The sequence below is a fragment of the Malaclemys terrapin genome, chromosome 9 (genome assembly GCF_027887155.1).
Source record: "Malaclemys terrapin pileata isolate rMalTer1 chromosome 9, rMalTer1.hap1, whole genome shotgun sequence".
Classification (NCBI taxonomy): Eukaryota; Metazoa; Chordata; order Testudines; family Emydidae; genus Malaclemys; species Malaclemys terrapin.
In genome coordinates this window covers 56,857,246-56,883,265 of record NC_071513.1, presented here as the reverse complement: position 1 = coordinate 56,883,265, position 26,020 = coordinate 56,857,246, and the positions used below count along the sequence as shown (strand labels likewise).

At 45.4% G+C, this 26,020-nt stretch overlaps 1 protein-coding gene across 5 annotated transcripts in view; it reads left to right on the top strand.

The window, feature by feature from the left end:
* Positions 1–26,020, top strand: part of STAG1 (stromal antigen 1) — a 391,372-nt gene that overhangs the window by 293,224 nt on the left and 72,128 nt on the right. For all 5 annotated transcript variants that reach the window (XM_054039941.1, XM_054039940.1, XM_054039942.1 and 2 more), the window contains one exon: positions 11,053–11,145. In XM_054039941.1, the coding sequence (XP_053895916.1) occupies positions 11,053–11,145 (93 nt within the window). The remainder of the gene's footprint in view (positions 1–11,052; positions 11,146–26,020) is intronic.

The following is a 26,020-nucleotide window of genomic DNA, read 5'->3' as shown; positions in this document are numbered from 1 at the left end:
AAATATTGTACTTACATTCCAGTATGTAGTATACAGAGCAGTAAAAACAAGTCATTGTCTGTATGAAATTTTAATTTGTACTGACTTCTTTAGTGCTTTTTATGTAGCCTGTTGTAAAACCAGGCAAATATCTAGATTAGTTGATGTACCCCCGGAAGATCTCTGCGTACCCCCCCAGGTACATGTACCCCTGGTTGAGAACCACTTCTTTAAAGGACTCACTCTTGGCCTCTGCTCAAAAAGTCATCTTTTCACATTGGGAATCTTACTAAGCATTAACCCAAATTTAAACTTCCAATTTTGGTTACAAATATGAAAAAGGTTGTGATCATACAACTATGACAAGTTTCAGAGTATCTTGACCTTGTCAGTCAGGATTCCTATCTGGGTACAGCACAGAGACTGTATTTATTGTGCTGATCAATGCTCCTCACCTAATGTTGGATAAAGATTTTTGTGCCCAGACTGATATTTGATCTATCAGCTGCCTTCAACACTGTGGATTTTTAACATGCCTGAGGAGCCTGGCAGAAATGGGTTGGACTGTCCTTGGGTTGCTTTGTGATTTTCTCACATGAAGATCCTAGAGAATAGTATGGGCAATTGCTTTTCTGCACCGAGAGCCCACATGTGAACTACCACAGAGTTCCGTGCTGTCACCTATCTTATTCAATGGGTGTGCAAGGTCATTAAGAAAGCCATTTAAGAGAGAGGTTTAATATGTTGATAATACATAATTGCTGTTCATCTTGCCCAGCGAAGTGTCCTCCTGGTGACTGGGCCAGACTAGTGAATGCATGAGAGCATCTCAAGATGAAGATCAAAGTATTTCATTTGCATTTGTGAAGCATTCTCAATTGTTTATTGAAACTCATTTCTGAGGTGATTCTTTAGCATTTAGTATCCACTTGGTAAGACTGTGTCTAGACTGTGTTAGGGCTCGTCTATACAAACAGTTCACAGCAAGCAGTGAGACTAGCCTGCCATACTGTAACTGTCTGTGTGGACCCAGCTGCCATGCACTAAAGGTTTCTTAGTTCACACTGACCTCCTCCTGTTTCCCCCTCTTTTTCTTTGCCTTTTTTTTTTTTTTTTTAAGCTTTTGCCACTGAGTACAATAGATTGAAGTCCAGAGGTTTCCTTCACTTTTTCATTTTTAAAGTTTTCATGTTTCCTTTTGCTACGCTGTAACTTTTCAAAACTTCTCCAACTTCGGAAAAGTTACAAAGTTTTCCTTTTGTTGCTCTGTAACTTTCCAAACTTGAGGAAAATGTTATAGAGTGGAAAAAAGAAAAAAACCCAGAAAAATTAACAAAACTAAATCTTAGACATTATTTATTCTATTGCATTTTGCAGCCAAAAAAGGAAAGGGGAGAAATCTTTTTTTCACTTTTCTTTTTCAATTTGAAAAGTCAGGAAAAAGTAGACAAATGTTAATTATAATCTTCAGTCTCTGTACTGAACTCATAAAGTATGTTATGGAAGCTAGGGCTGGAAAACAGTCAGTTATGTCAATATTTAAAAAGGGTAAACAGGATGACCCGAGTAACAAATGACTGGTTAGCCTGATATTAATCACAGGCAAAATCATGGAATGGCTGATACAGTACTTTATCAATAAATAGTTAAAGGTCAGAAACAAATTAATACCAATAAATATGATTTAATGGAAAACAGATGAAGCTGATATTGTTGTTGACAAGATTGCATGTTTGGCTGTTAAAGATAATCATACTGATATAATGTATTATGGCTTCTATAAGATTATACAAACTCACTATGGTCCGTATTCAAAGGATTAAAAAGTCCTTAACTCTTAGATCTCAAAAGTAATTGTAAATGGAGAACCACCATCATCCACAGGGATCTGTTCTCAGCCAAATACTATTTAATATTTTTATCAATGACCTGGAAGAAAATAAAAAGTCATTTAAAGACTGCAGATGATACAAAGATTGGTAGTAAATAATGTTGAAGTCAGGTCACTGATACAGAGTAATGTGGATCACTTGAGAAACTGAATGCAATCAGATAACACGCATTTTAATACATCTAAATACAAGAACATTCATCTGGGAACAAGAATGTAGGTCACAAAGGATAGGGGACTCCACCCTGGAAGCAGTGACTCTGAAAAGGTTTTAGGGGCCATTGTAGCTAGCCAACTGAACATGAGCTCCTAAAGTGATGCAGTGGCCAAAAGGGCTAACACGATACTTGGCTGTGTTAATAGAGAAATGCTGAGTAGGAGCAAGGAGGTGATGCTACCTTGGTATATGTCATTGATGAGACTACTATTGGAATACAGTGTCCAAATCTGGTATCCACACTTTAAAAAGTCTATTGAAAAATTGGAAAAGATTCAGATAATATTTCATAAATAATTTGTGGTCGTGGAGCTCACTCTACTTACCAAAGAGAATGTGAAGAAACACCTTGATCATAGACTAAACAGGCAGAAGATACCTAACACTAGAAGGCTCTTTAGCAAAGTGTATCAAGATCCAGTGGCTGGAATATGTTGAGGAAGAGTCAACACGGCTTTTGTGAAGGGAAATCTTGCCTTACCAATGTAGTTACTTGAGAGTGTCAACAAGCATGTTTTTACTGTTTTACTTAGTTAGTCCTGAAAAATAAGTATTAAAAAAGGATAAAACTTGAACCCCACAGCTTAAGTGCACAACTCTTCTTCTAAATCTGTCAGTTCTTTGAGTGATTGCACATGTCCATTCCACTGTAGGTGTGTGCACACCTCATGCGCAGTTGTCAGAGATTTTTCCCTCAGCAGTACTGTCAGGGGAGCGTGAGTACTTCCTCACACCACTGTACACAGGTATATGGGTCCCACTGCCCCCCAGCCCCTCCCAGCTCCCTCCTAGCACTAGTGGCAGTTGATAGAGCTATGATCTTTGCCTTTCAAGAATCTTCCCACTCCTTCTTGTGTATATAGTTCCTATTGTGTTAGTTTAGCTTAGATTAGTGTTTTTGTTTAGAGTTACCAATTAGAATACCATATTTATGTCGCATTCTCCTGCCTTCCAGGCCTGTTATGCCTGTGGCAAGCCAATGCCGGTCATTGACACACACACACACACACCCCAGCTGCCTGAAATGTCTGGGGGACATTCAAAAAAGGACAGGGTGGCTAGGCTCAGATGTTTGCTTATGGATTCTGCGCTTCACCCTCCCTCAGAACCTTCTGGCTCTGAATAGGTACAAAGCATGTCTGAGTCAGTCAGGAGTGCTCTGCTCACTGTAGCTGAGTCTTCAGACAAGCCAGCTCACCGGTACTAAAGAAAAGACTTTGTAAGTCCTTGAAGGACTCAGTGTCAGGGCCTTCTAGGTCTGCAGGCAAGGCACCGGGTACTGCAAAGGACGCTGAGGGGTATTCAAAGAAGAGGCACCGCCCGGCACATCCTCCTTGCAAAGAAGGATTGCTGCCTTCAGCACCTTGGAAGGGCCTGTTGAGACTAATCCCGGTGCTGCAGGGTCAGAAGCCTTTGACAGTACCATCTACACACGAAGCATTTGAGACTGCTCATGAACTACAGAACTCTTGTCAGTAACAGTTTCACCTATGGGACAAGATTCCCACCCAGCCCAGGGAGTGGGCATGTTGGATCCTCCAGCCTGCGTCAGTACTGGTGGCTGCTACTGTGTCTTGGCGGATTCCATCCAGGGGAAAGCCTACAATGGTTTCACCATCGCCTGATTCACAACCGGTCTCCCGGTACTGTCACTGTCAGCTGCACCATTGGCCAGAGAAAGTGGACTCGTCATCCTCTTCACATTCTGAGGTTGGATCTCTTGCCTCCAGGAGCAACCCCAGAAGGGTGTCTACCCAAATGGTTCCAGATCTCAACCTAAGGATCAATGGCCGTGCACAGCTGGTTTCTACCACCATACCAGTGACGCTTCTGGAGTTCTTGGAGCTTCCCCCATGCTCTACAGCATCTAGTAGATACCATCCCTCTCTGCGGGTACCAGAATCATGCAAGGGGAATCAATTACTTGGGACTCTCCTGTGCAAGAATTGGACAAGGGCCACCTCAACAACCGCAGGCCTCTTCCTCTTTGTTGCAAGATGAGGCAGTATTTGCAGAGTCTGCGTTGTCCCCACCAGACAACTTCAGAGCATACAAGGACTTGTTAAAATGAATGGCTGCAGTTCTGGATATCTAGCCCAAGGCAGTGCAAGAAAATCACACAGATTGATGGACATTTTGACCTCTGCTGGACCCTCTAGGGTAGTTCCTATAAAGGAGGCCAACCCAGAGCCTAGAAAGGAGATATTATGTCCCTTCACAGAATTATGAACATTTTTACAATCACCCCCCTTCAGGTTCCCTTGTAGTGTTTGCCGTGAGTGAAAAGAAGAAGCAGGGACATCAGGCCTGAACTCCAAAGAGGAAGGAACTCGACCTCTTTGGCAAGAAAATGTATTCCATGGGGAGGGTGAGACAGAGGGTGCTGGGTAAGGAATGCTTAGCCAGCCCCCTGCCACGCCAGCCCCAATTAAGGGGAGATTGGAGCTGGCTGAATAGGCCTGTGCCTGCCTGGCAACTAGCAACAGGTGCCAGCCTAATTAGACAGGGGCTATAAAAGGGCTGGGAGGAAGGAAGCTGGGGGAGGAGGGAGAGGGGCAGGTGGCTCTGGTCTGCTTGTAAAGCTGGCTGTGAAACAAACCTGTATATAGATAGTAAGGTGGTGGTGGGAAATGGCTACAAATAAAGTGCACTGGTGATTGCATCAACCTGAGGCGTCCCTGACTGGTTTGTGGGGGCAGCAGGGACAGAAGCAAGAGGGGTCCAGCTGCGCCTCGCTACACGTGGGGGTTTGTCTGAGACTAAAAGTTAGGATGAGGGCGTGGCGGCCCGGAGATGGAAGTGATCCTGCAATGGCTGGCGAAGCAGCAATAGGAGATGCAAAAGGCGCTGCAAGCTTTCCAGCAATCCCATCAACTAGAGGGGCAGGCCTTACTTTCCTGGCAGGTAGAACAGCAGAAAAGCCTGCAGGACTTTATAAGGGAGCAAGCCAATGTGCAGCAGCAGCTCCTACAGAGACTGGTGCGTTCCACAGTGGGGGGTTGGGTGAGTCCCCGGGCGTTGGGATTGAGACTGTGTAAAATGGGCCCCGCCGATAACCCGGACACCTTCCTCTGCACCTTTGAGCAGTTAGCAATGGGCGCTGGATGGGATAGGGCAACCTGGGCCCAAGGGCTGGCTCCCTGTCTGGCCGGCAAAGCTCAAGCGGCCTATATGGCCTTGAGTTTATGGGGCGGTGAGGGTGGCCATCCTAGACCAGGTGGGACTATTGGTGGAAAAATACGGCCAGTAGTTTTGGTTGGATGTGGGGGTTGCAGCCCCGGACATTTTCCTGGAAGCTGATGGACGGGCCACTCGTTGGCTGTGATCGGATACACAAACAGTGGGAGAAATTATGGATTGGTCCTAGAACAATTTTTACGGGGCCTCCCCGAGAAAGTGCGAGTCTGGGTCAGGCGACACCATCCGAGCACAGTGGAGGCAGTGGTCAAATTAACCGAGGAATGTGTGGAAGCAGACTTTCCCCGGAAGAAGGGTCGGACATGCAGGGACCTGGAATGGGGGGAAAAAAACCAAGAAAACCCCACTAGGAAGGGCCCAGAGAGGACGAAGGAGGATACCAGAGGAGCCCCCAGTCACCCCGGACAACTCGTGTGCTGTCAGTGCTGACGACTGCGACATAAAAAGGGGGATTGCCCGGAAATGGAATGCAGCCTAGATAAGTTTTGCGGCTGGACGAACGTTGGAGGGCAGGGGAAGAGGCAAGGACTGGCCACCATTCTGGTGAGAGTGGGGAGGAAGCCCCAGAGGAGCTTGGTGGACAGGGCCTCAGCCTGCTCGCTCATCCAGAGGGGGCTGGTAAAGCCACACTGGTTTATCCCTGGGGCGAGGATGAAACTCGAGGACGTCCACAGAGATAGGAAGCACTGCCCAATGGCCTATGTGCCCCTGGAAGCCTGGGGCAGTTTTGCTGGAAAAGGGTCAGGGTAGTGGAGGGGTTACCATACCCGGTGGTATTGGGCACGGACTGGGACCCCTTTCCACAAGGGAAAGGAGGAGGTGGGAGATGACCCACAGTAGGGAAAAAGAGAGGAACCCCGAGGAAGGGAGTGGAGCTCCCTACACTAACCAACCCAAGTAAGGGGGAGGACCAAGGTTCTCGGGGAGGAATGGAGAAGAACCATAGACAACAGAGCCCAAATCAGGAAGAAAAGGAAGTAGAGGAAAGGAGTCCAAAAGAGTGCCCCAAAATGCATCCCCCAGGCAAAGGGACCCCAGTCCCACTGGACAGGTTAGAAGAACCTGAGGCCCTGGGTGTCCTGGGGGAAATTTGGACTGACCCCAATCCCCTGCTGCAGGGAAAGGGGGAGAAGCAGGGAGTTCAAACCTGGGAGTGCAATTGGTGTGGACGACCTGTGGGTGGCAGCGGTGCTGTGGAGCCATCCACCCCCTACACAGTGTACAGTCTGCGGGTGGGGGATGAACAAATGCCGCAAAGACAACCCCGGGGATCGCCCAATGGGAAGCGAGACTCCCCTGAAGTGACCCCAGTGGTAGAGGGAGGAGAGGACAGGGGAGAACAAACCTAGCGGTTACCTAATGGGGGAGGTGTGTAACAGGGTGCTGGGTAAGGAGTGCTTAATCAGCCCCCTGCCATGCCAGCCCCAATTAAGGGGAGTAGATTGGAGCTGGCTGAATAGGCCTGTGCCTGTCTGGCAACTAGCAACAGCTGCCAGCCTAATTAGACAGGGGGTATAAAAAGGCTGGGGAGGGGGAGAAAGGGAGAGGCAGAATGGGGTGGGTGGCCCTGGTCTGCTGCTTGTAAAGCCTGGCTGTGAAACAAACCTGTATATAGATAGTAAGGTGGTGGTGGGAAATGGCTACAAATAAAGTGCACTGGTGATTGTATCAACCTGAAGCATCCCTGATTGGTTTGTAAGGTCATCGGGGCAGAAGGAAGAGGGGCACAGATTCGCCTCTCTACAGAGAAGTTCCCTTTGCTCCTCAGTGGACACTTACTTTAGTCACAGATGCATCGGATCTAGTTTGGGGAGCTCACTTAGGCCCTCCTCAGACTCATGGGGTTTGGTTGTTCCAGGATCTCGCTCTCCATATAAATATCAAAGAACTCTGAGCAGTCCTTTTGGCTTCTATGGCATTCCTCCCACAGAGTCTGTCATTACTCACAGACAACACAACATATACATTTTATGTAAACAGGCAGCAGGGAAGCCCATTTGACAAAGTTATGTCAAGAGGCAATCTCATTTTGCAACTTTTGCATAGCCAGGTCCATCAGCCGCAAAGCAGCCTTCCTTCCGGGGGTTCAAAACACCCTGGTTAAACCTCCTGAGCAGATTGTTTGCAGTCCACTCCCTTCAGCCAGATGTGTCCAACACTATTTTCCAATGGTGGGGTACTCCCTGAGTAGACTTATTTGCAGTGAAAGAAAACAAGAAATGTCATCTTTTTTTGGGGGGGGTAACATCTGACAATGACCCCAGGCTATTTTCCTCCTGAATTGGTCAAAAAGCCTGCTGTATGTCTTCCCTCCAGTTCTGTTCCTGCCAAAGGTCTTGTCCAAGATCAAACAAGATGGAGCTCACATCATACTAATAGCCCCAGCATGGCTTCACCAACATTCGTTTTAATCTCTACTAGCGATATCGGTCAAAGCCCCTATGCTGCTCCCAAGAGATGTGGACATGATCTCCCAGGACAACAATCACCTTCTCTATCCCAGTCTACAGGTCTACTTACCTTGCAAAATGGAAGAGATTCTCCATTCGGTCTATACAAAGAGACATCCACCCAGCACAAGCTTGGATTCCTCATATCCTAGACTATGTCCTGTTCCTGAAACAACCGGGGCTTTTCAGTAGTCCGTCAAAATTCACTTGAATTGAAGACATCCTTTAAAAATTGGAGGTCAAATGCCAGTGAGGAAAATAGAAAGGAGTATAAATTCTGGCAAGTCAAGTGTAAAAATATAATTAGGCAATCCAAAAAGGAATTTGAAGGGCAACTACCAAAAGACCCAAAAACTAATGCAAAAAGTTTTTTTTAAATAATCAGAGGCAGGAAGCCTGAATGTCAACTTTCCACTCTCTAGTGAATAACAGATCAGTCTATTCTATTGTCCGTTAGATTTCTAAAGGGTTTAGACGGATTATACCCACAGGTTCACAGCCTTGTTCCATAGTGGAGTTTGAATTTCATTCTAACAAAGTTGATGGCGACTTGTTCCCTATTACATCGATCTATGAAAGTGGCTTTCTTGGTCTCAGTTACCTTGGCCAGGAGAGTAGGAGAGCTGTGTCAGAACCTTTCTACACAGTTTTCTTCAATGATAAAGTCTTCCTTTGGCCTCACCTTAAGCTCCTGACTACGTGGATTTCTGGTTTTCACATTAATCAAGAAATTAATTTACCAACCTTTGTCCCAAAGCGTCATTCAAGTAGATGTGAAGAGAAACTGCATTCTCTTGATCTTAGAAGGGCTTTGGACTTTTATCTGGATCAGACTAAACCATTCAGATCAGCTTTGTAGTTATTCATGGCAATTTCAGACAGAATAAAGGGCCACTCAGTATCTACTCAAAGAATTTCCTTCTGGATTACAGGCTGTATTCATCTATGCTATCATTTGGCGGGTACAGAACCTCTATCTAAAGCGGGGGCTCGTTCAACTAAATCAGAGGCAGCTTCTGCTGGCTTTCTGGCCCAAATGTCCATCCTGTACATTTGTAAGGAGGCAACCTGGTCTTCGATCCACACATTTACTTCCCGCTATGCCATCGCTCCTCAGTCTAAAGATGATGCCAGATATGAACTGGTGGTCCTACAATCCCTGTTCAAGTAGACGCCGAATCTACCTCCATCTCAAACTGTATGTCACCTAAAGTGGAATGGACATGTGCATCACTTTTGAAGAATTAAAAACAGATACCTTACTTTCCATAAATACTGTTGTTCAGGGAGTGTTGCACATGTCCATTCCACCATCCACCCTCCTTCCCCTCTCCATTGGAGTCTCTCCAGGAGGAAGGAACTGAGGAGGGTTGGGGGCAATGGGGCCCTTTATAACTACATGCACTGGCGCAAGGCAGGGGGCACTCATGCTGCCCTGACAGGTACTGCTGAGTGAAAACCCTGTGACAACTGTGCATGAGGTATGCACATACCTACAATGGAATGGACATATGCAACACACATCTTGAAGACCAACAGTTATGGAAAGGTAGGCAACCGTTTTTCCCATCACCCAAATCTATAATTCCATCAGATGTCCCCCAGATCCATCAGTTACCCACACACTTCCCAATGCACCATTTATTCCCAGTGAATCCTCCTTTCTCCAGTCCGTCAAACCTCTTTCTCTCTGGTCCCCAAGTCATTACTTCCTGTTCCTGGACTAGTACGTCTGCAGGTTTTTCTACAAAGCAAGCTTGCCTTTCTAGCTCCCCTCTCTGCAGATTATTAGGACCTTGTGATGTTGTTGGACTTTATGCATGTTTATTGATGTTCAACAGAGTTTTCTTTTCATGTTGAATTATCCTGGTACCGAGTTCTAGATAAATACCATGTAGGTTTACTTTGTTGTCTTAAATTTTTGTTTGAAAACTTTTAAAATTCAAATCCAAATTTAAAATTCAAGGAATTGTAACTGGTATCTGTATTTTAAAAATATCTTGGGTGTGATGATAGTATATTCTTATTATTGTTTATTATCAGAGTGGTACCTAGACCCCTTTGCAAAGTGCCAATTGTGCTAGGTGAAACACAGACAGTGCCTCTCCAGAGAGCTCCTTGTTTTTCTTTTCATTGCCTCTTCATTTTTGCTTGGAGAGCTGTAGGCTTGAATGTGTGTGAAATTATTTGTCACCTCTTTTATTTTGCTTGTCCTGGCAATCTATTATTAATAGATTGGGAATCCGGGCTTAATATATTATTAATAAATAGGGGGAAATACCAAAGAAAACCACCATAATAGCATTTAGCTTCAAAAACAGGAACTACACAAAAATTGGGAAGCTAGTTTAAATGGAAATTAAAAGGAACACTCAAAGGAGTGAAATGCCTGCAAGCTGCATGGAAATTATTTAAAAACACCACAATAGAGGTTCAAATTAAATATTGCAAATAAAAGAAAAAACAGTAAGAGGACCAGAAAAATTCCACCATCGTTAAGCAGGAGGAAAAGAGGTGTTTAGAGGCAAAAAGACATCCTTTAAAAATTGGAAGTCAAATGCCAGTGAGGAAAATAGAAAGGAGTATAAATTCTGGCAAGTCAAGTGTAAAAATATAATTAGGCAATCCAAAAAGGAATTTGAAGGGCAACTACCAAAAGACCCAAAAACTAATGCAAAAAGTTTTTTTAAATAATCCGAGGTAGGAAGCCTGAATGTTAGCAAACACTAGGAAAGGGATAGTTAATAAAACAGAAAAATACCATAATGCAACTATATAGATCCATGGGACATCCACACCTGGAATACTTCATGCAGTTCTGGTCACCCCATCGCAAAAAAATTATATTATAATTGAAAAAAGTATAGAGAAGGGCAACAAAAATTAATAGGGGTGTGGAACAGCTTCCATATGAGGAGACATTAACAAGACTGGGACTGTTCATCTTAGAAAAGAGATGACTGAGGTGGGTATGATAAAGGGCTATAAAATCATGACTGGTGTGGAGAAAGTGAATAAGGAAATGTTATTTACTCCTTCATGTAACACAAGGACCCAGGGGTCACCCAATATAATTAATAGGTAGCAGGGTGTCCCTAAACCTCTCATTGCCAGAAGCAGGGACTTGATGACAGGGGATGGATCACTCACTAATTGCCCTGTTCCATTCATTCCCTCTGAAGTATGTGGCACCAGCCACTATCAGAAGACAGGATACTGATGGACCATTGGTCTGACCCAGTGTGGCCATTCTCATGATCTTATGTTTTTGTGCGCTAATATTTAAAGAATATTATCCCTTTTTAATGTTTATTCAGGAGGACTTGTTGGTATTGAGGAAAACTGTGAAATCCTTTCTGGCTGTCTGCCAGCAGTGCCTATCGAATGTCAACACTCCAGTCAAAGAACAGGTAAAGAATTACAGTCACATGTTCTTTACAAAAGTTTGATCATTTAAGCATAGCAAGAGTCAAGAAGAGGCTTTTATTAGATCAGTCTTGTGATGAAACAATCTTCTGCGCTATTCCTTTTAATAAACCGAACAAACTATCCATAGAAATATATTCATACAGACTCTTTCTGAGCACAGCATAATGCATCTAGAGCCAAATTCATCCTGCACCATAGACTGACTTTACATCAGGGATTAATTTGGCATGTAGTGTTTTAGTGGTGTATATATTTAACACTGTTTCACATTATGCTGCCCCAGTAATGCAACAAAATGCAATATCCCACTGGTACATGCTGTGACAGTTCTTCACTTCTGTGTCTGTGCCAATCTGAGAGTGGAGAACTCTGATACTTCTAGAGTTGCAAGCCATTGGCTCTAGTAAGACATGCTGCACGCTTCCCCAACAGGAGAACCAGTGTCTTCCATAGCAGTTCTTTTATTGCCAGTATGGTATAGGAATACCCTGGAGGACACTGAATCAGTGATCTCAGATGTTGTTTTGCAACAGTCTTTCTATTTACAAACAGCCATTTCTTCTTAAGGAAAACTCAATTTTTTTTCAAAATTGATATATCCAGTCAGTGTCTCTTCCTGTTAGCTCCTAACTCAAAAACTCATACTTGGGGAATTTTCTGGTTCTCATAATGTTCACTTCCTTGAGACTCAGGGCTTACTGCTTTTCTTTCCCTGTTTGCCAGGTTAGTTGAAATTCTGTGTGTGCGCATGCATTATGATTGTATGGGTAGGCAGCAGATTTTCATAGTTGAGTGTAATTGCCCATTACTATGTATTAGATATTGGAAGGGTCTCCTCTCAGAATTGGCCTATATATAGATAGATAGATAGATAGATATAAGGGTTCATCAATATTTTGTGAAATCTCATCAAAAGACAATATAAAGTTTGCTTGACAAGATCTATGTTCTATAAAACTATATTGGTTTGCATTAATTTTGTTGCTATCCTTTAATATTTTCCTGAAGGCTTTCCCAGGAACTTGCCCAAGATCAATGTGAGGCTAACCATCCTATCATTACCTAGATTATCCCATTTACCCTTTTTAAATATTTGCACATTATCTCTTTTCCATTTCTCTGAAACTTTCCCAGTGTTCCAGGATTTGTTAAACAGCAACGGCTCTGAGATTTCCTTAGCCAATTCTTCTTAAACTTTTGGGTACAACTATCCCATTCTGCAGATTTACAATGTTTAACTTTAGTAGCTGCTGTTTAACATTCTGCCTAGTTACTGTTGACATAAAACATGTTTCATTATCACTGTAGGATGTGAATGTCATCCAGCTTCTTTTCAAATTCAGATCAGAAATATTTATTGAACACTTCTCCATTTTCTGCATCAGCATTGACAATTTTACCATCTTTATCTAGTAATAGAGCTGTACCATTGCTAGGATTTCCTGATTTTGTTCCTGATATCTTTTTAAAATTCCTTTGTATTGTCCTTAACCCTAGTGGCCATGGAGTTTTTCACTAATATCTTTAGCTTCCCTTATCAAATTGTTTGCATTTCATAACTACTAATTTATAGTCATCGCTGTCAACTTCCCCCTTTTCCATTTGTTTGATTGATAGAATTTTATTACTGCATTCATTCCCCTTCTTATCTAGGATGGCTTTTTACAATAATTTTAAATCAAAAAAGTCTTCTTTTGTAATTGTCAAATTGTGGGCTTTTTGGTGTATCTGATAGTTTTCTTAAACAACTCCAAATTATAATTCACGTTGTTTTGTCTAAATTTCTCCTCCAAGTCAGTTTTGTTCATAATTATTTTCAACTTTGGAAAATTGGCACTTTTAAAGCACTGATTTTTAGAAGCTCCAAGGACATATCACAAGTGGTAGCATGAATCCTCCACCATATGTCCCCCAGATTGAAAGCCCCCATGATAATTCAGTTTTTCTTTCTACACACTAAAAATAGATGTTTAAAGAGCTGTTCATCCTGTTGTCTAGTCTGATTTGGTGTCTAAAACAGATGTTTAGCTGATTTTGTGCTTTATCATTTGGAACTCTAAGCCAGAAGCATTCCAGGTCCTGCAGTTCAGAACTGTGAATTAGTCAAAAGCTGCTATTAGTATCTTTGATGTACAGTGACATTGCCCTCCCTGCTGCATGCTCTATTTTTCCCAATAAGGTGTATCCAGTGATTGTAACTCATCCAGTCATGTGACTCATCCCACCAGATTTCTATTTGTGTCAAATTTATTTTAAAAAATGAGTATTTCTAATTCCTGTTGTTTATTTCCCAGGCTTCTAGCATAGCTATATAGACAGTTAAAGAATTTCTTTTCTTTAGCCCTTGACACCTTGATCCTTTACATTCACGATACCTCGAGTCTGAGTTATGTGTTTTTGTATTTGCATTTTGCTTCCCCCTTAATACTCTTCTCTTTTGTTGCTAGTTGAATGCTCTCCTGAATAATCCATCATCCTTGGTTCCCCATCTACTAAATCCAAACCATACTGTGGTGATTTGGGGAATAAGACTGCACAATTTATGAATTGTGTGTGAGATTATGAATTCTATATATGTATGTTTACCAAGCTGCAAACTCCATTTTGGATATGGGGTTCTTTACCTTTTTGTGGTGTTGTTGCCTCCATGTTGGCCTAGAATTCCAAAAGGTTAACAAAGGAGGTATATTGACTTATGTGGAGACATATTGAACTCTAGACAAAAGACTGGCTCCCACCCAGGAGAACTGGTTTATCAGGGGACCATCGCCTAGCAATGAAGTCAACTGGTAAGAGTCTGGGATCACTTGTTGAAGCTAAATGGAGTCACCTGACAGAGAGACTGCAACGTTATAAAGGGCAAAAGCTGCTCTACTGGGTCTCTCTCTCTCTCTCTCTGGTTATTTTTATCAGCTTAAGATGAGGGAAGCTGCTGCAAGAGCTGGGCAGAAGGTAAGGGGGGAGAAGGGCTGGCAACCTGAACTCAGATGGTCCCCCAAAGGAAGGGTGAACTAGAGAGAGGGAACTGCATGTAGGGTTTATTATTTTTGTGGGGGTCTTTGTATTTCTCAGGTGAGTAAATAAAACACAATGATGTGTTAAATGTCTGCAAAGTGTGTGTTTGTTTTGGGCTACATCTACCACATGGCTCCGAAGAGACTTAAACTGTAACCCAGTAGGCTCACACATTCAGTGGAATTCTGGCAGAGGCTGTGCTTAAGCTGCAGGCAGAATCTGAGGTGTCAGTGCTGGTTCCAGGGGCTGGGCAGCTGGATCCTGTGCTTGCAACTCTCAGATGGGAGTGTTAGACAGAGAATCTTCACTCTGAGTGTGTGCCTAGGGGCCCCAAGACTGGGATAGTGCCTGGACTCTGTTCAGACTCTAGGGATTTAAAACACGTGAGGATCCAGATCCCCGCACAGCCGTCTGCTGGGCTGCCAGCAGCGTGAGCTCGACCAGATCTGTGACACACATGTTGTCCTCTCCCCATAAAAGGTGACCCAGAGTTCCACATATATAAAATCCTCTACTTTTACCTAGCCACTTACCTAGTCAACAGTTCACTCCAGTATCGTCTGTCTGTCTGATTTTGCTCTGTAACGGGAAGAATCACAGAGAAGAGCACCTGGACTTTCCTCTCCTTCAGCTCCCTTCCGAGATCCCTGCGGTCTTCGAAGATCTGCAAAGTGTCATTTGAAGTTCTCATTCATACCAATATATAACATAAGCAGGTGGAGCCTTGCCCACTGTCTTCTGGATCGCATCCAATCTTGCTTATCTTGTCTTCACTACAGGAAGACAGCACACCATCCTTTTGTCACTTGCAGAAGGTTCTGTCCCTTCTTCTTAATGTCATGCCTCCATTGAGAATTGTCTGTCTTCTTTGGACAGTCAGAAATCTTCTCCTGGGCATGCTTGGCATCCTTGTCGATTGGGCTGAATGTCCATCCTCAAGTGTAGCCCATGCAGACTCCTGTTTGTTTCCTCTGGCTAAATCTTCAGAAACATATCTGCAGCTGCCATGCTGAGTACCTGATAATGATGGGATATGTTAGATGAGTAGAATGCCTCCTGTTTCTCTTTCCTTGCATGGTCCCAGACTGCCCATCTTCTGCTTCTGGTCATGTTGAATGCTTCCCTTTGCTTTTTCCTCAAGTGGCCATGAACTGCCACTCTAGTTTCTATTCTGTCCTGCTCCCTCACATCCTGTTCCTTTCCTTGCTGGATCTGTAGTAGCGATGCATAATTCAGTTGTCCAAGAACTTTTCTGCCTCTCTGATGCAGTGCAGGCTCTATAATTCTTCAAGAACATGAATCTTTTCTTCCATTTTATCCATTAACTTGCCCTTCAGGCACAGGAATTATCTTCTGGCAGGAAGCAGAACATAGCACATCCCATCCATTGCAAGTCACAATAACTTTTCCATTGCTGACCATTTTCTCTGGTGTAGTGTACATGTACACTAGACAGAAAAGTGTCTAACCTCCCGATGACAGAGTGTACTAGACATTCACTACTTGCTGTCAGAGGCCCCATCTCCTTGGCACATCCCACCCTAAGAAGGTGTCCTGCTGGTAGGGAAGAGCAGGGAGTTCACATCTCCAGGGGATGTCTAGAGAAGCCTCCCATGATCAGCTACAGGCAGAACCAGAGTTGGTCCTGTGGTACCTAGAAGGGCCAGGAGTAGGCAGAAGCCAATTAGAGCCCAGCATGTGTGATAAAAAGGGCTGACTGCTTCTACTAGGGATGTATTCTAAGTTAAGCCAGGAAAGGGAAGGAACATTCTCGCTGCACTAACTCAGGTATACCTTGCCCAGTCAGGAGCCTCACCTTGACAACATTGGCCTTGAATCTCTGTGAAGGACTAGAATTTATTTTATGGATTTTAATGCCCAGGTGGCTATTTTGAGTTGAGACTTATTATTATTTATGTTGACCCCAGAAGCGGTCTGGTCTGAGAGCTGACCTGGCCAGAGGACTAGTCCACAGAAGCAACAGACCATTGCAGAACCAGAACACAAGGGGGCACTGGAGAGGAAGAGTCCATGCAACTCCTTGTCCTGACACTAGGGGGCACTCTGGTTGTGAGTGCACATTATAAAACTCCCCCTGCAAATTCCCTCACACTCCACTGTTAGCCGCTCCCCCATTCACCTGCTCAGGTGTTCATTTTGCAGATGGCCTATATGCCTGGTCTAGCTGGTTAACACCATCCCCATGTTAAAGGGAGGGATCAGCTATTCAGAGACACAACAAACAGACCAAATTCTCAGTTAGCTAAGTCCTTATCTCCAAGCACAGCACCCACAGAGGCTACTCACAAACACTCCTTTTAGTCTTCTTCCCTGTTTGCCACATAGAGGGTACATTACAGATGCATTTTTGCTGGTTTAGAGCAGAGGCCTGCTGTAGTCCTTCTCACCAATTCCACTCATCCCCATGATGATCAAAAAGATCCAAGCCCCATCAGTCTTGTCATCTTAGTGGTGCCAACATAGATAAAACAATTCTGGTTTTCAGACTTGCTGGAACAGTCAGTGTATTTTTATTACCATCTTCTAGAATCCCCAGACCTGCTAACAAAACAGAATGGACTGACCCAGGAATCTCTCCATCTAACAGCTTCAGACATGGAACTCTGATGACCAGTGATTTAATTTGCTCTGGGTGGTACAGGGTATACTATTACAGAAAAGGAAACCTACTACCACGAAATTGTATGCACAAACATAGAGCTGATAGCATTTAGTGTGACTCAGCACCAGTCCCTCAGCTCTTTGACTGTCTCTTGGCCCACATGTTCTCTGGGCTTTTGGTCTCTTCAGTCATGTTCCATCTATCAGACATCTTGGCCTGTCATATTCCTTGGGACAGATTCAAATTATCTACTGTCTCTAGATTCATGAAGGATCAACTTAAATGCCACTCACCAGTGGACCTGAAACTAGTCCTCACAAAGCTGTGGGGATATCTTTTCAAACCCCTAAGGAGTACACCTTTTAATACCCACCTCTAAAAACACTTCACTGTGACTATCAGCTGCACCAGAAGAGTGAGTGAGCTTCAGGCATTAATGGCTGTATTTCCCTTCGAGTCAGAGATTTTAAGGCCAGACCTTGACTGTCATCTAGTCTGACCTGTTTCATAACACCGCCATAGTTTTCACACATTGTGTTCCTGCATTTAGCCCAACAACTTGTGATTGAATAAGACCATGCCTTATAGAAATATATCCAGTCTTGATAAAGCTCTAGATGATGGAGAATTCAATACATCCCTTGTTAAGCTGTTTCAGTGATTAATTACCCTCACTGCTAAAATGTGTATCTTATTTCTAGTTTGAAATTTTTGTAATCTTTGAATTCCAGGCTGGATCTTTTGATATCATTGTTTTCTACTTTGAAGAGCCATCTATGATCAGGTATTTTCCCTATGTGTAGGTACTTATATACTGTGATTAAGTCACCTCAGATCGTCTCTTTGGTAAATTAAATAGATTGAGATCCTTTAATCTCTCATTTCAAGGCACATTTTCCAAGCCCCAAATCATTCTTGTGGCTTGTCTCTGAATCTTCTCCAGTGTTTCAACTTCTTTTTTAAAAGTGTGGGCATCAGAACCGAACACAGTTACATAATATTCTAGTAGTAGTCTCACCAGTTCCATATACAGTGATCATGCCACCTCTCCACTCCCACTGGATAGTCCCCTATTATTATTTCCAAGGATTGTGTTACCTATTTTGCCCACTGCATTGCACTGAGAGTTCATGTTCAGCTTGTTCTCTTAGATTACCTCAAAGCCCTTTTCAGAGTCCCCGCTTTCCAGAATACAGTCCCCTATCCTGTAAGTGTGACTACATTCTTGTTCCTAGATGTAGGACCATACATTTGAGCATATTTGTTGTTTAATTGCATCTAGATTACCAAGCAATCCAGATCACTCTATATAGTGACCTTGTCTTATCATTATTTACCACTCCACTAAACTTTATCAGCAATGATTTTATACTTTCTTCTAGTGCTCATTGAAAAAATACTCCATAGTGTTGGGCCAAGAACTAATCCCTGGAGGACCCCAATAGAAACACCCACACTAACTGATAATTCTTCATTAACAATTATATCTGGGATTTCTACATAAACCAGAGTCTCTCAATGCCAGTATCATTCTCTAAACCACATCCCCCTTGTGACAGAGCACTGACGATTGACAGATGGGTCAGCACTCTGATCACTGTATCCTCAGTTAGTTCCCTTAGAGATGGGTGATTGAACAATTAGCTAATCAAAAGCAGAGGTTGGATTTAAGAAACTAATTAGCCCTCAGCTGGCTAACTTGATAAAAGTTAGGAAGGAAGTGTTACAAAATAGGAGAGGACATGGCTAGTTGAGCCTGAAATGAAAGCGATCCCTAGAGGGGGAGATCTCTTTTCCTCCTAGGGCCCTGGGAAAGAGGGGATGAAAGGATTTAAAACTGTGATGTTTCACTGTACTGGTGTTGGAAGGATTTAAAATAAAATACAGACTGAACACTAAAAGAAAGTGGATCTGAGCAGTTTCTGGGGCATCAGAGGACTGGGACAGAGTGTTACCCCATCACATCCCCCAGAGAAGAGTAAGGCAAATGGCTTATATGTTAAAATGGAAGTTAACTTCTATGTAAATCTTTTACATATGTAAGAAATCCCTCAGATTATTTGTGTGCTATGGAGAGCAATGTCAAGAGAATGTCACTTCTCTCCAAAGGCTCTCTAAGTGGATTACAGTGTGTACTGAATTGTGCTATACTCTGGCTAACCTTACAGCTCCTTTAGGCCTTATAGCATACCCCACCAGCACTATTCACTGGGGGCCTTATTCAACAAAGCATTTCAGCATTGTTTAAGTCCATCTCTATCCAGCAAAGCACATATCCATGTGCTTAACTTTAACCACAATCTTTAGTTCAATTGAAGTCAATTGGATTTAACCACATTCATAAGTAGTGATCTACTTAAATCTTGAAGAAATCACACATTATTTGTAGGTTGGTCACAGCATAAATAGCAAATTCTGCAGATGTGTTCCTACAGTGTATATATATACAACAAGTATTGTGTTGTACTACAATTACATTTATAAGTTGACCTGGATAAAGGAGTCTGCTAAATCAGGGGTTCTCAAACTTTTTTCTGGGACCCCCTTTGAAAATATTTCAGGCTGTGATGACCCCCCCACAAAAAAAAATATTGGACCCCCCCCCCCCCACACACACACACACCATTCCACCTTTACTTCTGCATTGCTGCTGGCAGCGGCACTGCCCTCAGAGTTGGGCACCTAACCAGCAGCTGCCGCTCTCTGGCTGCCCAGCTCTGAAGGCAGCGCAGAAGTAAGGGTGGCAATACCGTGTTCCACCAACAATAGCCAAATTTCATGGGGAGACCAGATTTCATGGTCTGTTACGCTTCTTTCATGACCATGAATTTGGTAGGGCCCTGTACGCAAGTTCTGCACTGAATAGGGATGGTCTATTGAACTGGGGCTTGGATTTGGCTTCCTGCTTGGAAACAGCAGAGCTGTTTTAGTCTCTTTTCAGCCGAGTATCAGAGGGGTAGCTGTGTTAGTCTGTATCCACAAAAACAAGGAGGAGTCCGGTGGCACCTTTAAAGACTGAGATTTATTTGGGCATAAGCTTTTGTGGGTAAAAACCCAACTTCTTCAGATGCATGGAGTGAAAATTACAGACACAGGCATAAATATACTTGCACATGAAGAGAAAGGTGTTACCTTATAAGTGGAGAACTAGTGTTGACAAGGCCAATTCAGTCAGGGTGGATGTGGTCCACTCCCAATAATTGATGAGGCGGTGTCAATACCAAGGGAGGGAAAATTGCCTTTGTAGTAAGCCAGCCGCTCCCGGTCCCTATTCAAGCCCAAATTAATGATGTTAAGTTTGCAAATGAATTGTTGCTCTGCAGTTTCTCTTTGAAGTCTGTTTTTGAAGCAAGGCCTTGTCAACACTGGTTCTCCACGTGTAGGGTAACTCCCTTCTCTTTTTTACCCACGAAAGCTTATGCCCAAATAAATCTGTTAGTCTTTAAGGTGCCACCGGACTCTTCATTGTTTTCAGCTGAGAACTCTTCAACCCACTTTCCCCTGGGAAGTATGCCTTCCAGATTGCCTTGAGTGGGACCATACAGAGATTTCCAGAGAAAGAAAGATTACTAACCTGTAAGTGCTGCTGTTCTAGGAACATCTCTGTCTATTCAAACTACCCACCAATATTCCCTTATTCCTTAGGTTCTCTATTTATTCTTAGACCCTGAGATTGAGGAGAAAGGAACAGAGGTGGTTGAAAAGCTGCACTCCCTTATAGATGCTCAGGTGCTGAATGTTCACAGGCACCACACGGCACTTATGCAAAGTAGAGTTACTAACTAAGCTGCTGGAGCATGGGCAGCCGGCCTAGTGGGTAGAGCAGGACCTTATCTGGTCGTTGCGGTGGCAGTTCAGAGTAGTGGTGGGCTTAGATCCAGGAGTCAGGTACTGGCTGAGGGTGAAGCTGGAATCCGGGTTGAGGAGCCAAGCCAAGGGTCAGAACCAGGGTCATGATCAGGACACCAATCTGAAGGGTAAGTTGAACTCAGGGTCAAGAAGCCAAGCCAAAAATTGGAACCGGAGTCAGGATCAGGAACAAGGCAGGGAGTCTAAGGCCTGGTCTACACTACGGGGTTAGGTCAAATTTAGCCGCGTTAGGTCGATTTAAAAATGAATGCGTCCACACAACCAACCCCGTTCCGTCGACCTAAAGTGCTCTTAAAATCGACTTCTGTACTCCTCCCTGGCAAGGGGAGTAGCACTAAAATCAACTTTGCTGGGTCAAATTTGGGGTAGTGCGGATGCAAATCGACGGTATTGACCTCCGGGAGCTATCCCAGAGTGCTCCATTCTGACCGCTCTGGACAGCATTTTGAACTCCGATGCACTAGCCAGGTACACAGGAAAAGCCCCAGGAACTTTTGAATTTAATTTCCTGTTTTGTCAGCATGGTGAACTCAGCAGCACAGGTGACCATGCAGTCCCCCCAGAATCGTAGAGCGTAGAATGTTTCTGCACTCCTCCATCATCTCCATCCCTGAGGTTACTGCAGATTAGAAGGTAAAAAAAAACACACTCGCGATGACATGTTTTCTGAGCTCATGCAGTCCTCCCGCACTGATAAGGCACAGCTTACTGCATGGAGCCATTCAGTGGCAGAGGCCAGGAAAGAATTAAGTGAGCACGAAGAGCGGAGGCAGGATGTGATGCTGAGGCTAATGGGGGAGCAAACAGACATGATGAAGCGTCTGTTGGGGGGGCAAGTGGACATAATGAAGTGTCTGTTGGAGCTGCAGGAAAGCCAACAAGAGCACAGACCCCCGCTGCATCCACTGTATAACTGCCTACCCTCCTCCCGATGTTCCATAGCCTCCTCACCCAGACGCCCAAGAACATGGGGGGCGGAGGCTCCGGGCACCCAGCCACTCCACTCCAGAGGATGGCCCAAGCAACAGAAGGCTGTCATTCAAACAGTTTGATTTTTAGTGTGGCTACAATAAGCAATGTGGCCTTGTCCTTCCCTTCTCCCCCACCCCACCCGGGCTACCTTGTCCGTTATCTCGTTTTTTTTTTTAATTAATAAAGAAAGAATGCATGGTATCAAAACAATTGTTACTTTATTTCGAAGGAGGGAGGATGGTTGGCTTACAGGGAATTAAAATCAACAAAGGGGGCATCAAGGAGAAACACACACAACTGTCACTCCGAAGCCTGGCCAGTCATGACACTGGTTTTCAAAACCTCTCTGATGCGCAGTGTGCCTTGCTGTGCTCTTCTAATCGCCCTGGTGTCTGGCTGCTCAAAATCAGACACCAGGCAATTTGCCCCAACCTCCCACCCCACCATAAATGTCTCCCCCTTACTCTCACAGATATTATGGAGCACACAGCAAGCAGCAATAACAATGGGAATGTTGTTTGCGCTGAGGTCTGACCAACAGCACCAGTGAGCTTTTAAATGTCCAAAGGCACATTCTACCATCATTCTGCACTTGCTCAGTCTATAGTTGAACTGCTCCTTACTACTGTCCAGGCTTCATGAACGGATCCCCCGAGATCGTCACTGGGAAGCAGGAGAGCAGAGTTCTTCTTCGAGTGATTGCTCCTGTATGTTCCACAGTAGGTGTGCATGCCACCACGTGCACCGGTGCCGGAAGTTTTTCCCTTAGCAGCATTCGTAGTGGGGGAGCACTGCTGTGACCCCTGGAGTGGCGCCAACATATCGCGCCATAAAGGGGGCTGGGTGCTCCCCCCACCCTCGGTTCCTTCTTGCCGCCAGTGAAGGTAGTCAGAACTTTGTGCTCCAGCTTTGCTGCAGCATTTCTAGCCTTAGTGGTATTTCCTCATCCCGAAGGCGAAGGGCGGGCTTCGGCCTATCATCGATCTGTGGAAGCTCAACCAGTTCTTGCTTCATTACAAATTCCGCATGGTGTCCCTAGCCTCTATTATTCCCTCCCTAGACCTGGGGGATTGGTTTGCAGCGCTGGACCTCCAGGATGCGTATTTCCATGCATGGCTTTCCACCAGCGCTTACAAGGAGAAGTGGTCAGAGTCCTCACGGAGAATACCACCGCAATGTATTACATCAACAGGCAAGGGGGCACGCGCTCCAAGGCCTTATGCCAGGAAGCCCAGCTCCTGTGGGAGTTCTGTATAGCCCACAACATCCTCCTCCGAGCGTTCCACCTACCCGGCAAGAGCAACATGCTCGCAGATCGCCTGAGCAGGGTATTCTCACAACAACACGAGTGGTCCCTGCACAGGGAGGTGGCAGAATGGATCTTCCTTCAGTGGGGTACTCCCCAGGTAGACCTATTCGCCACCGCCCAGAACCACCTGGGTCTCAGGTTCTGCTCCAGGGTGATAGAAGGCAATGGGGCCATGACGGGACGCGTTCCTGCTCAATTGGTCGGGGCCCCTGATGTACACCTTCCCGCCCTTCCCCCTCATAGGCAGGGTCCTACAGAAGGGTGAAGTCAGACGGGGCGAGGATTATCCTGATAGCCCCGGATTGGGCCCGTCAACATTGGTAGGGGACCTTACTGCAACTCTTGGCGGCCCCCCTCTCACAGGTAGTCTCCTCCATCCCAACCTGGCCCCACTTCACCTGACAGCATGGCTGCTCTGTGACTAGATGCGGAGGAAGGGAGGTGTACCGAGGCTGTTAGACGGGTCCTGCTTGAAAGTAGGAAGCCGTCCACACGGAGGGCCTACCTGGCTAAGTGGTATTGGTTCTCCTCGTGGGCAAGGGAGAGAGGTTCCTCCCCCACGTCCGCTCCGCTCCAGCTGGTCCTGGACTACCTCCTGTCCCTTAGGACCCAAGGGCTGGCTCCCTCCTCGATCAAGGTGCATCTGGCAGCCATTTCGGCCTTCCACCCTCCGGTGGCGGGACAGTCGGTGTTCTCCCACCACATGACTTCCAGGTTTTTAAAGGGGTTGGACAGAGCGTTCCCTTATGCTAGACCCCCGGTTCCTCCTTGGGACCTGAACCTGGTGCTGTCACACCTCACGGGACCTCCCTTTGAACCCTTGGCCACTTGCTCCTGGTCCCACTTATCTGAGAAAGTGGCGTTTTTGGTGGCTATCACCTCAGCCTGCAGGCTTTCAGAGCTTAGGGCGCTGACCTCGGATCCCCCGTACACTGTCTTCCATAAGGAGAAGGTCCAGCTTCGCCCGCACCCGGCCTTCCTGCCGAAGGTGGTCTCGGCGTTTCAGATGGACCAGGACATTTTCCTGCCAGTCCTGTGTCCTAAGCCCCATTCCTCCAATGAGGAACGACGCCTACACATGCTAGATGTGCGTAGAGTGCTGGCTTTTTACTTAGATCGAACAAGGCCATTCCGGAAATCCCCTCAGCTTTTCGTTGCTATGACCAAGCGCATGAGGGGGCAATCGGTTTCCACCCAGCGGATCTCCCGCTGGATCACCTCGTGCATTCGCACCTGTTACGACCTGGTAGGGGTTCCCCCACCTCCTATTGTTAAGGCGCAGACCTACTGCAACATCTGCTGCCAGCAGCACCCGGGAGGACCAGTACGAATCCCCCCAAGCTCGTCTCTGGGGAGCAGGAGAGCAAAGTTGCAGCGGAAGTGGTGGATGACGACGGTTAGCAGTCCTACTGCACCATCTGCTACGAAGGCACGGAGCTGCTGCTGTGTAGCAATGCCAGCTGCTTCCGGTGCTTCTGTGTCAAATGGTTGGAGGTCTGGGTAGGGCAAGGTACCTTGGCCAAGGCAAAAGAGCAAGAGTCCTGGAGCTGTTATGTGTGTCAACCACAGAAGTGCTATGGGGTGTTACAGCGCCGACCGGACTGGAATGTACGGCTGCAAGACTTCTTCACCAGCGACAAAGGACAGGAATATGATGCATCTAAAATGGCCCACACATTTCCCAGAGTCACTACCCTTGATAACAGAACGTCAAGGATTGCATTGGCTACTTGGCTCACAGCAGCCCCCACAGTAGACTTGACCACAACAGCAGCGGTGACAGTGAGCTGAGCGGGCTCCATGCTTGCCGTGGTATGGCATCTGCACAGGTAACCCAGGAAAAAAGGCGCAGAATGATTGTCTGCTGTTGCTTTCATGGAGGGAGGGGTGACTGATGACATGTGCCCAAAACGACCCGAGACAATGTTTTTGCCTCATCAGACATTGGGAGCTTAACCCAGAATTCCAGTGGGTGGTGGAGACTGCAGGAACTGTGGGATAGCTACCCACAGTGCACCACTCCATAAATCAATGCTAGCCACAGTAGTGAGGACTTACTCCGCCGACTTAATGCGCTTAGTGTGGACATACGCAATCGACTGTATAAAATCAACTTCTATAAAATCGACCTAATTTTGTAATGTAGACATACCCAAAGACTAGACTGGAGAGGATAGGGGGTTGGGCTGGAACAAGGGCTGGAGGCAGGACCAGGGAAAGCCTAGCTCTGGGTGTGGTATGCCCAGAGCAGCCACTATGCTGCTGTCGCTGTAAGGCTGCTGGCTCCCCTGCCCAATCAGGAAGCAAGGCCATTTGGAGAAGGCTCATTGGGCCCGCTGGGCTTGCTGCTTTGCCTAGCGATCAGTCAGGGAGCCAGCTGTGCTCCTGACTGCCCCTTTTTTTAAGAGGACCTTCTAGGGGCCCTGGTCTTCGTTCGTTGGAGTTTCGCTGATGAAATTTCTATAACAGAAAGAAAAGGGGTGTGGATGTTTTCTGTGATCTCCCAGGATTGCTTCTCCAGCCTGTTCCCCTTCCAGTCCACTAGGTATTGGAGCTTACCCTGATCCATCAGGAATCAAAGATTTGATGAACCTCATACTTTTCCTGCCTGGGACCATTATGGGTGATTGTGGTGGATCCATCTGATTGGGAAAGAGATTGTTGATTGGTTTTAGATGGGAGAAATGAAAGATGGGGTGGCTCTTGAGGATCTCCAGGAGCTGGAGTTTGAAGATCACTGGATTTATTTTCTGGGTGGTCTGAAAAGGCTGGAGATAATTGTAGTTGAGCTTGGCAGAGGAATGGGATGACTTTAAATTCTGGGCTGGAAGCCTGACCTTATTACCTACATTTAAATCCAGGGCAATATGACAGTGGTGATTGGTATAGGTCTTAGAAGACTCCTTGGCAGCAACCAAATGCTCTGTAAGCTCTGATGAATTTGTTGAAGATGGAGGACCAAGTCCATGGCTGCCAAAACAGAAGGGGCCTTCTGATAGTTCAGGCTGAAAATGAGGGAGAAAATCAAAATATGTAAAGAATGGGCTTTGCTGGGTGGAGGCCTGGA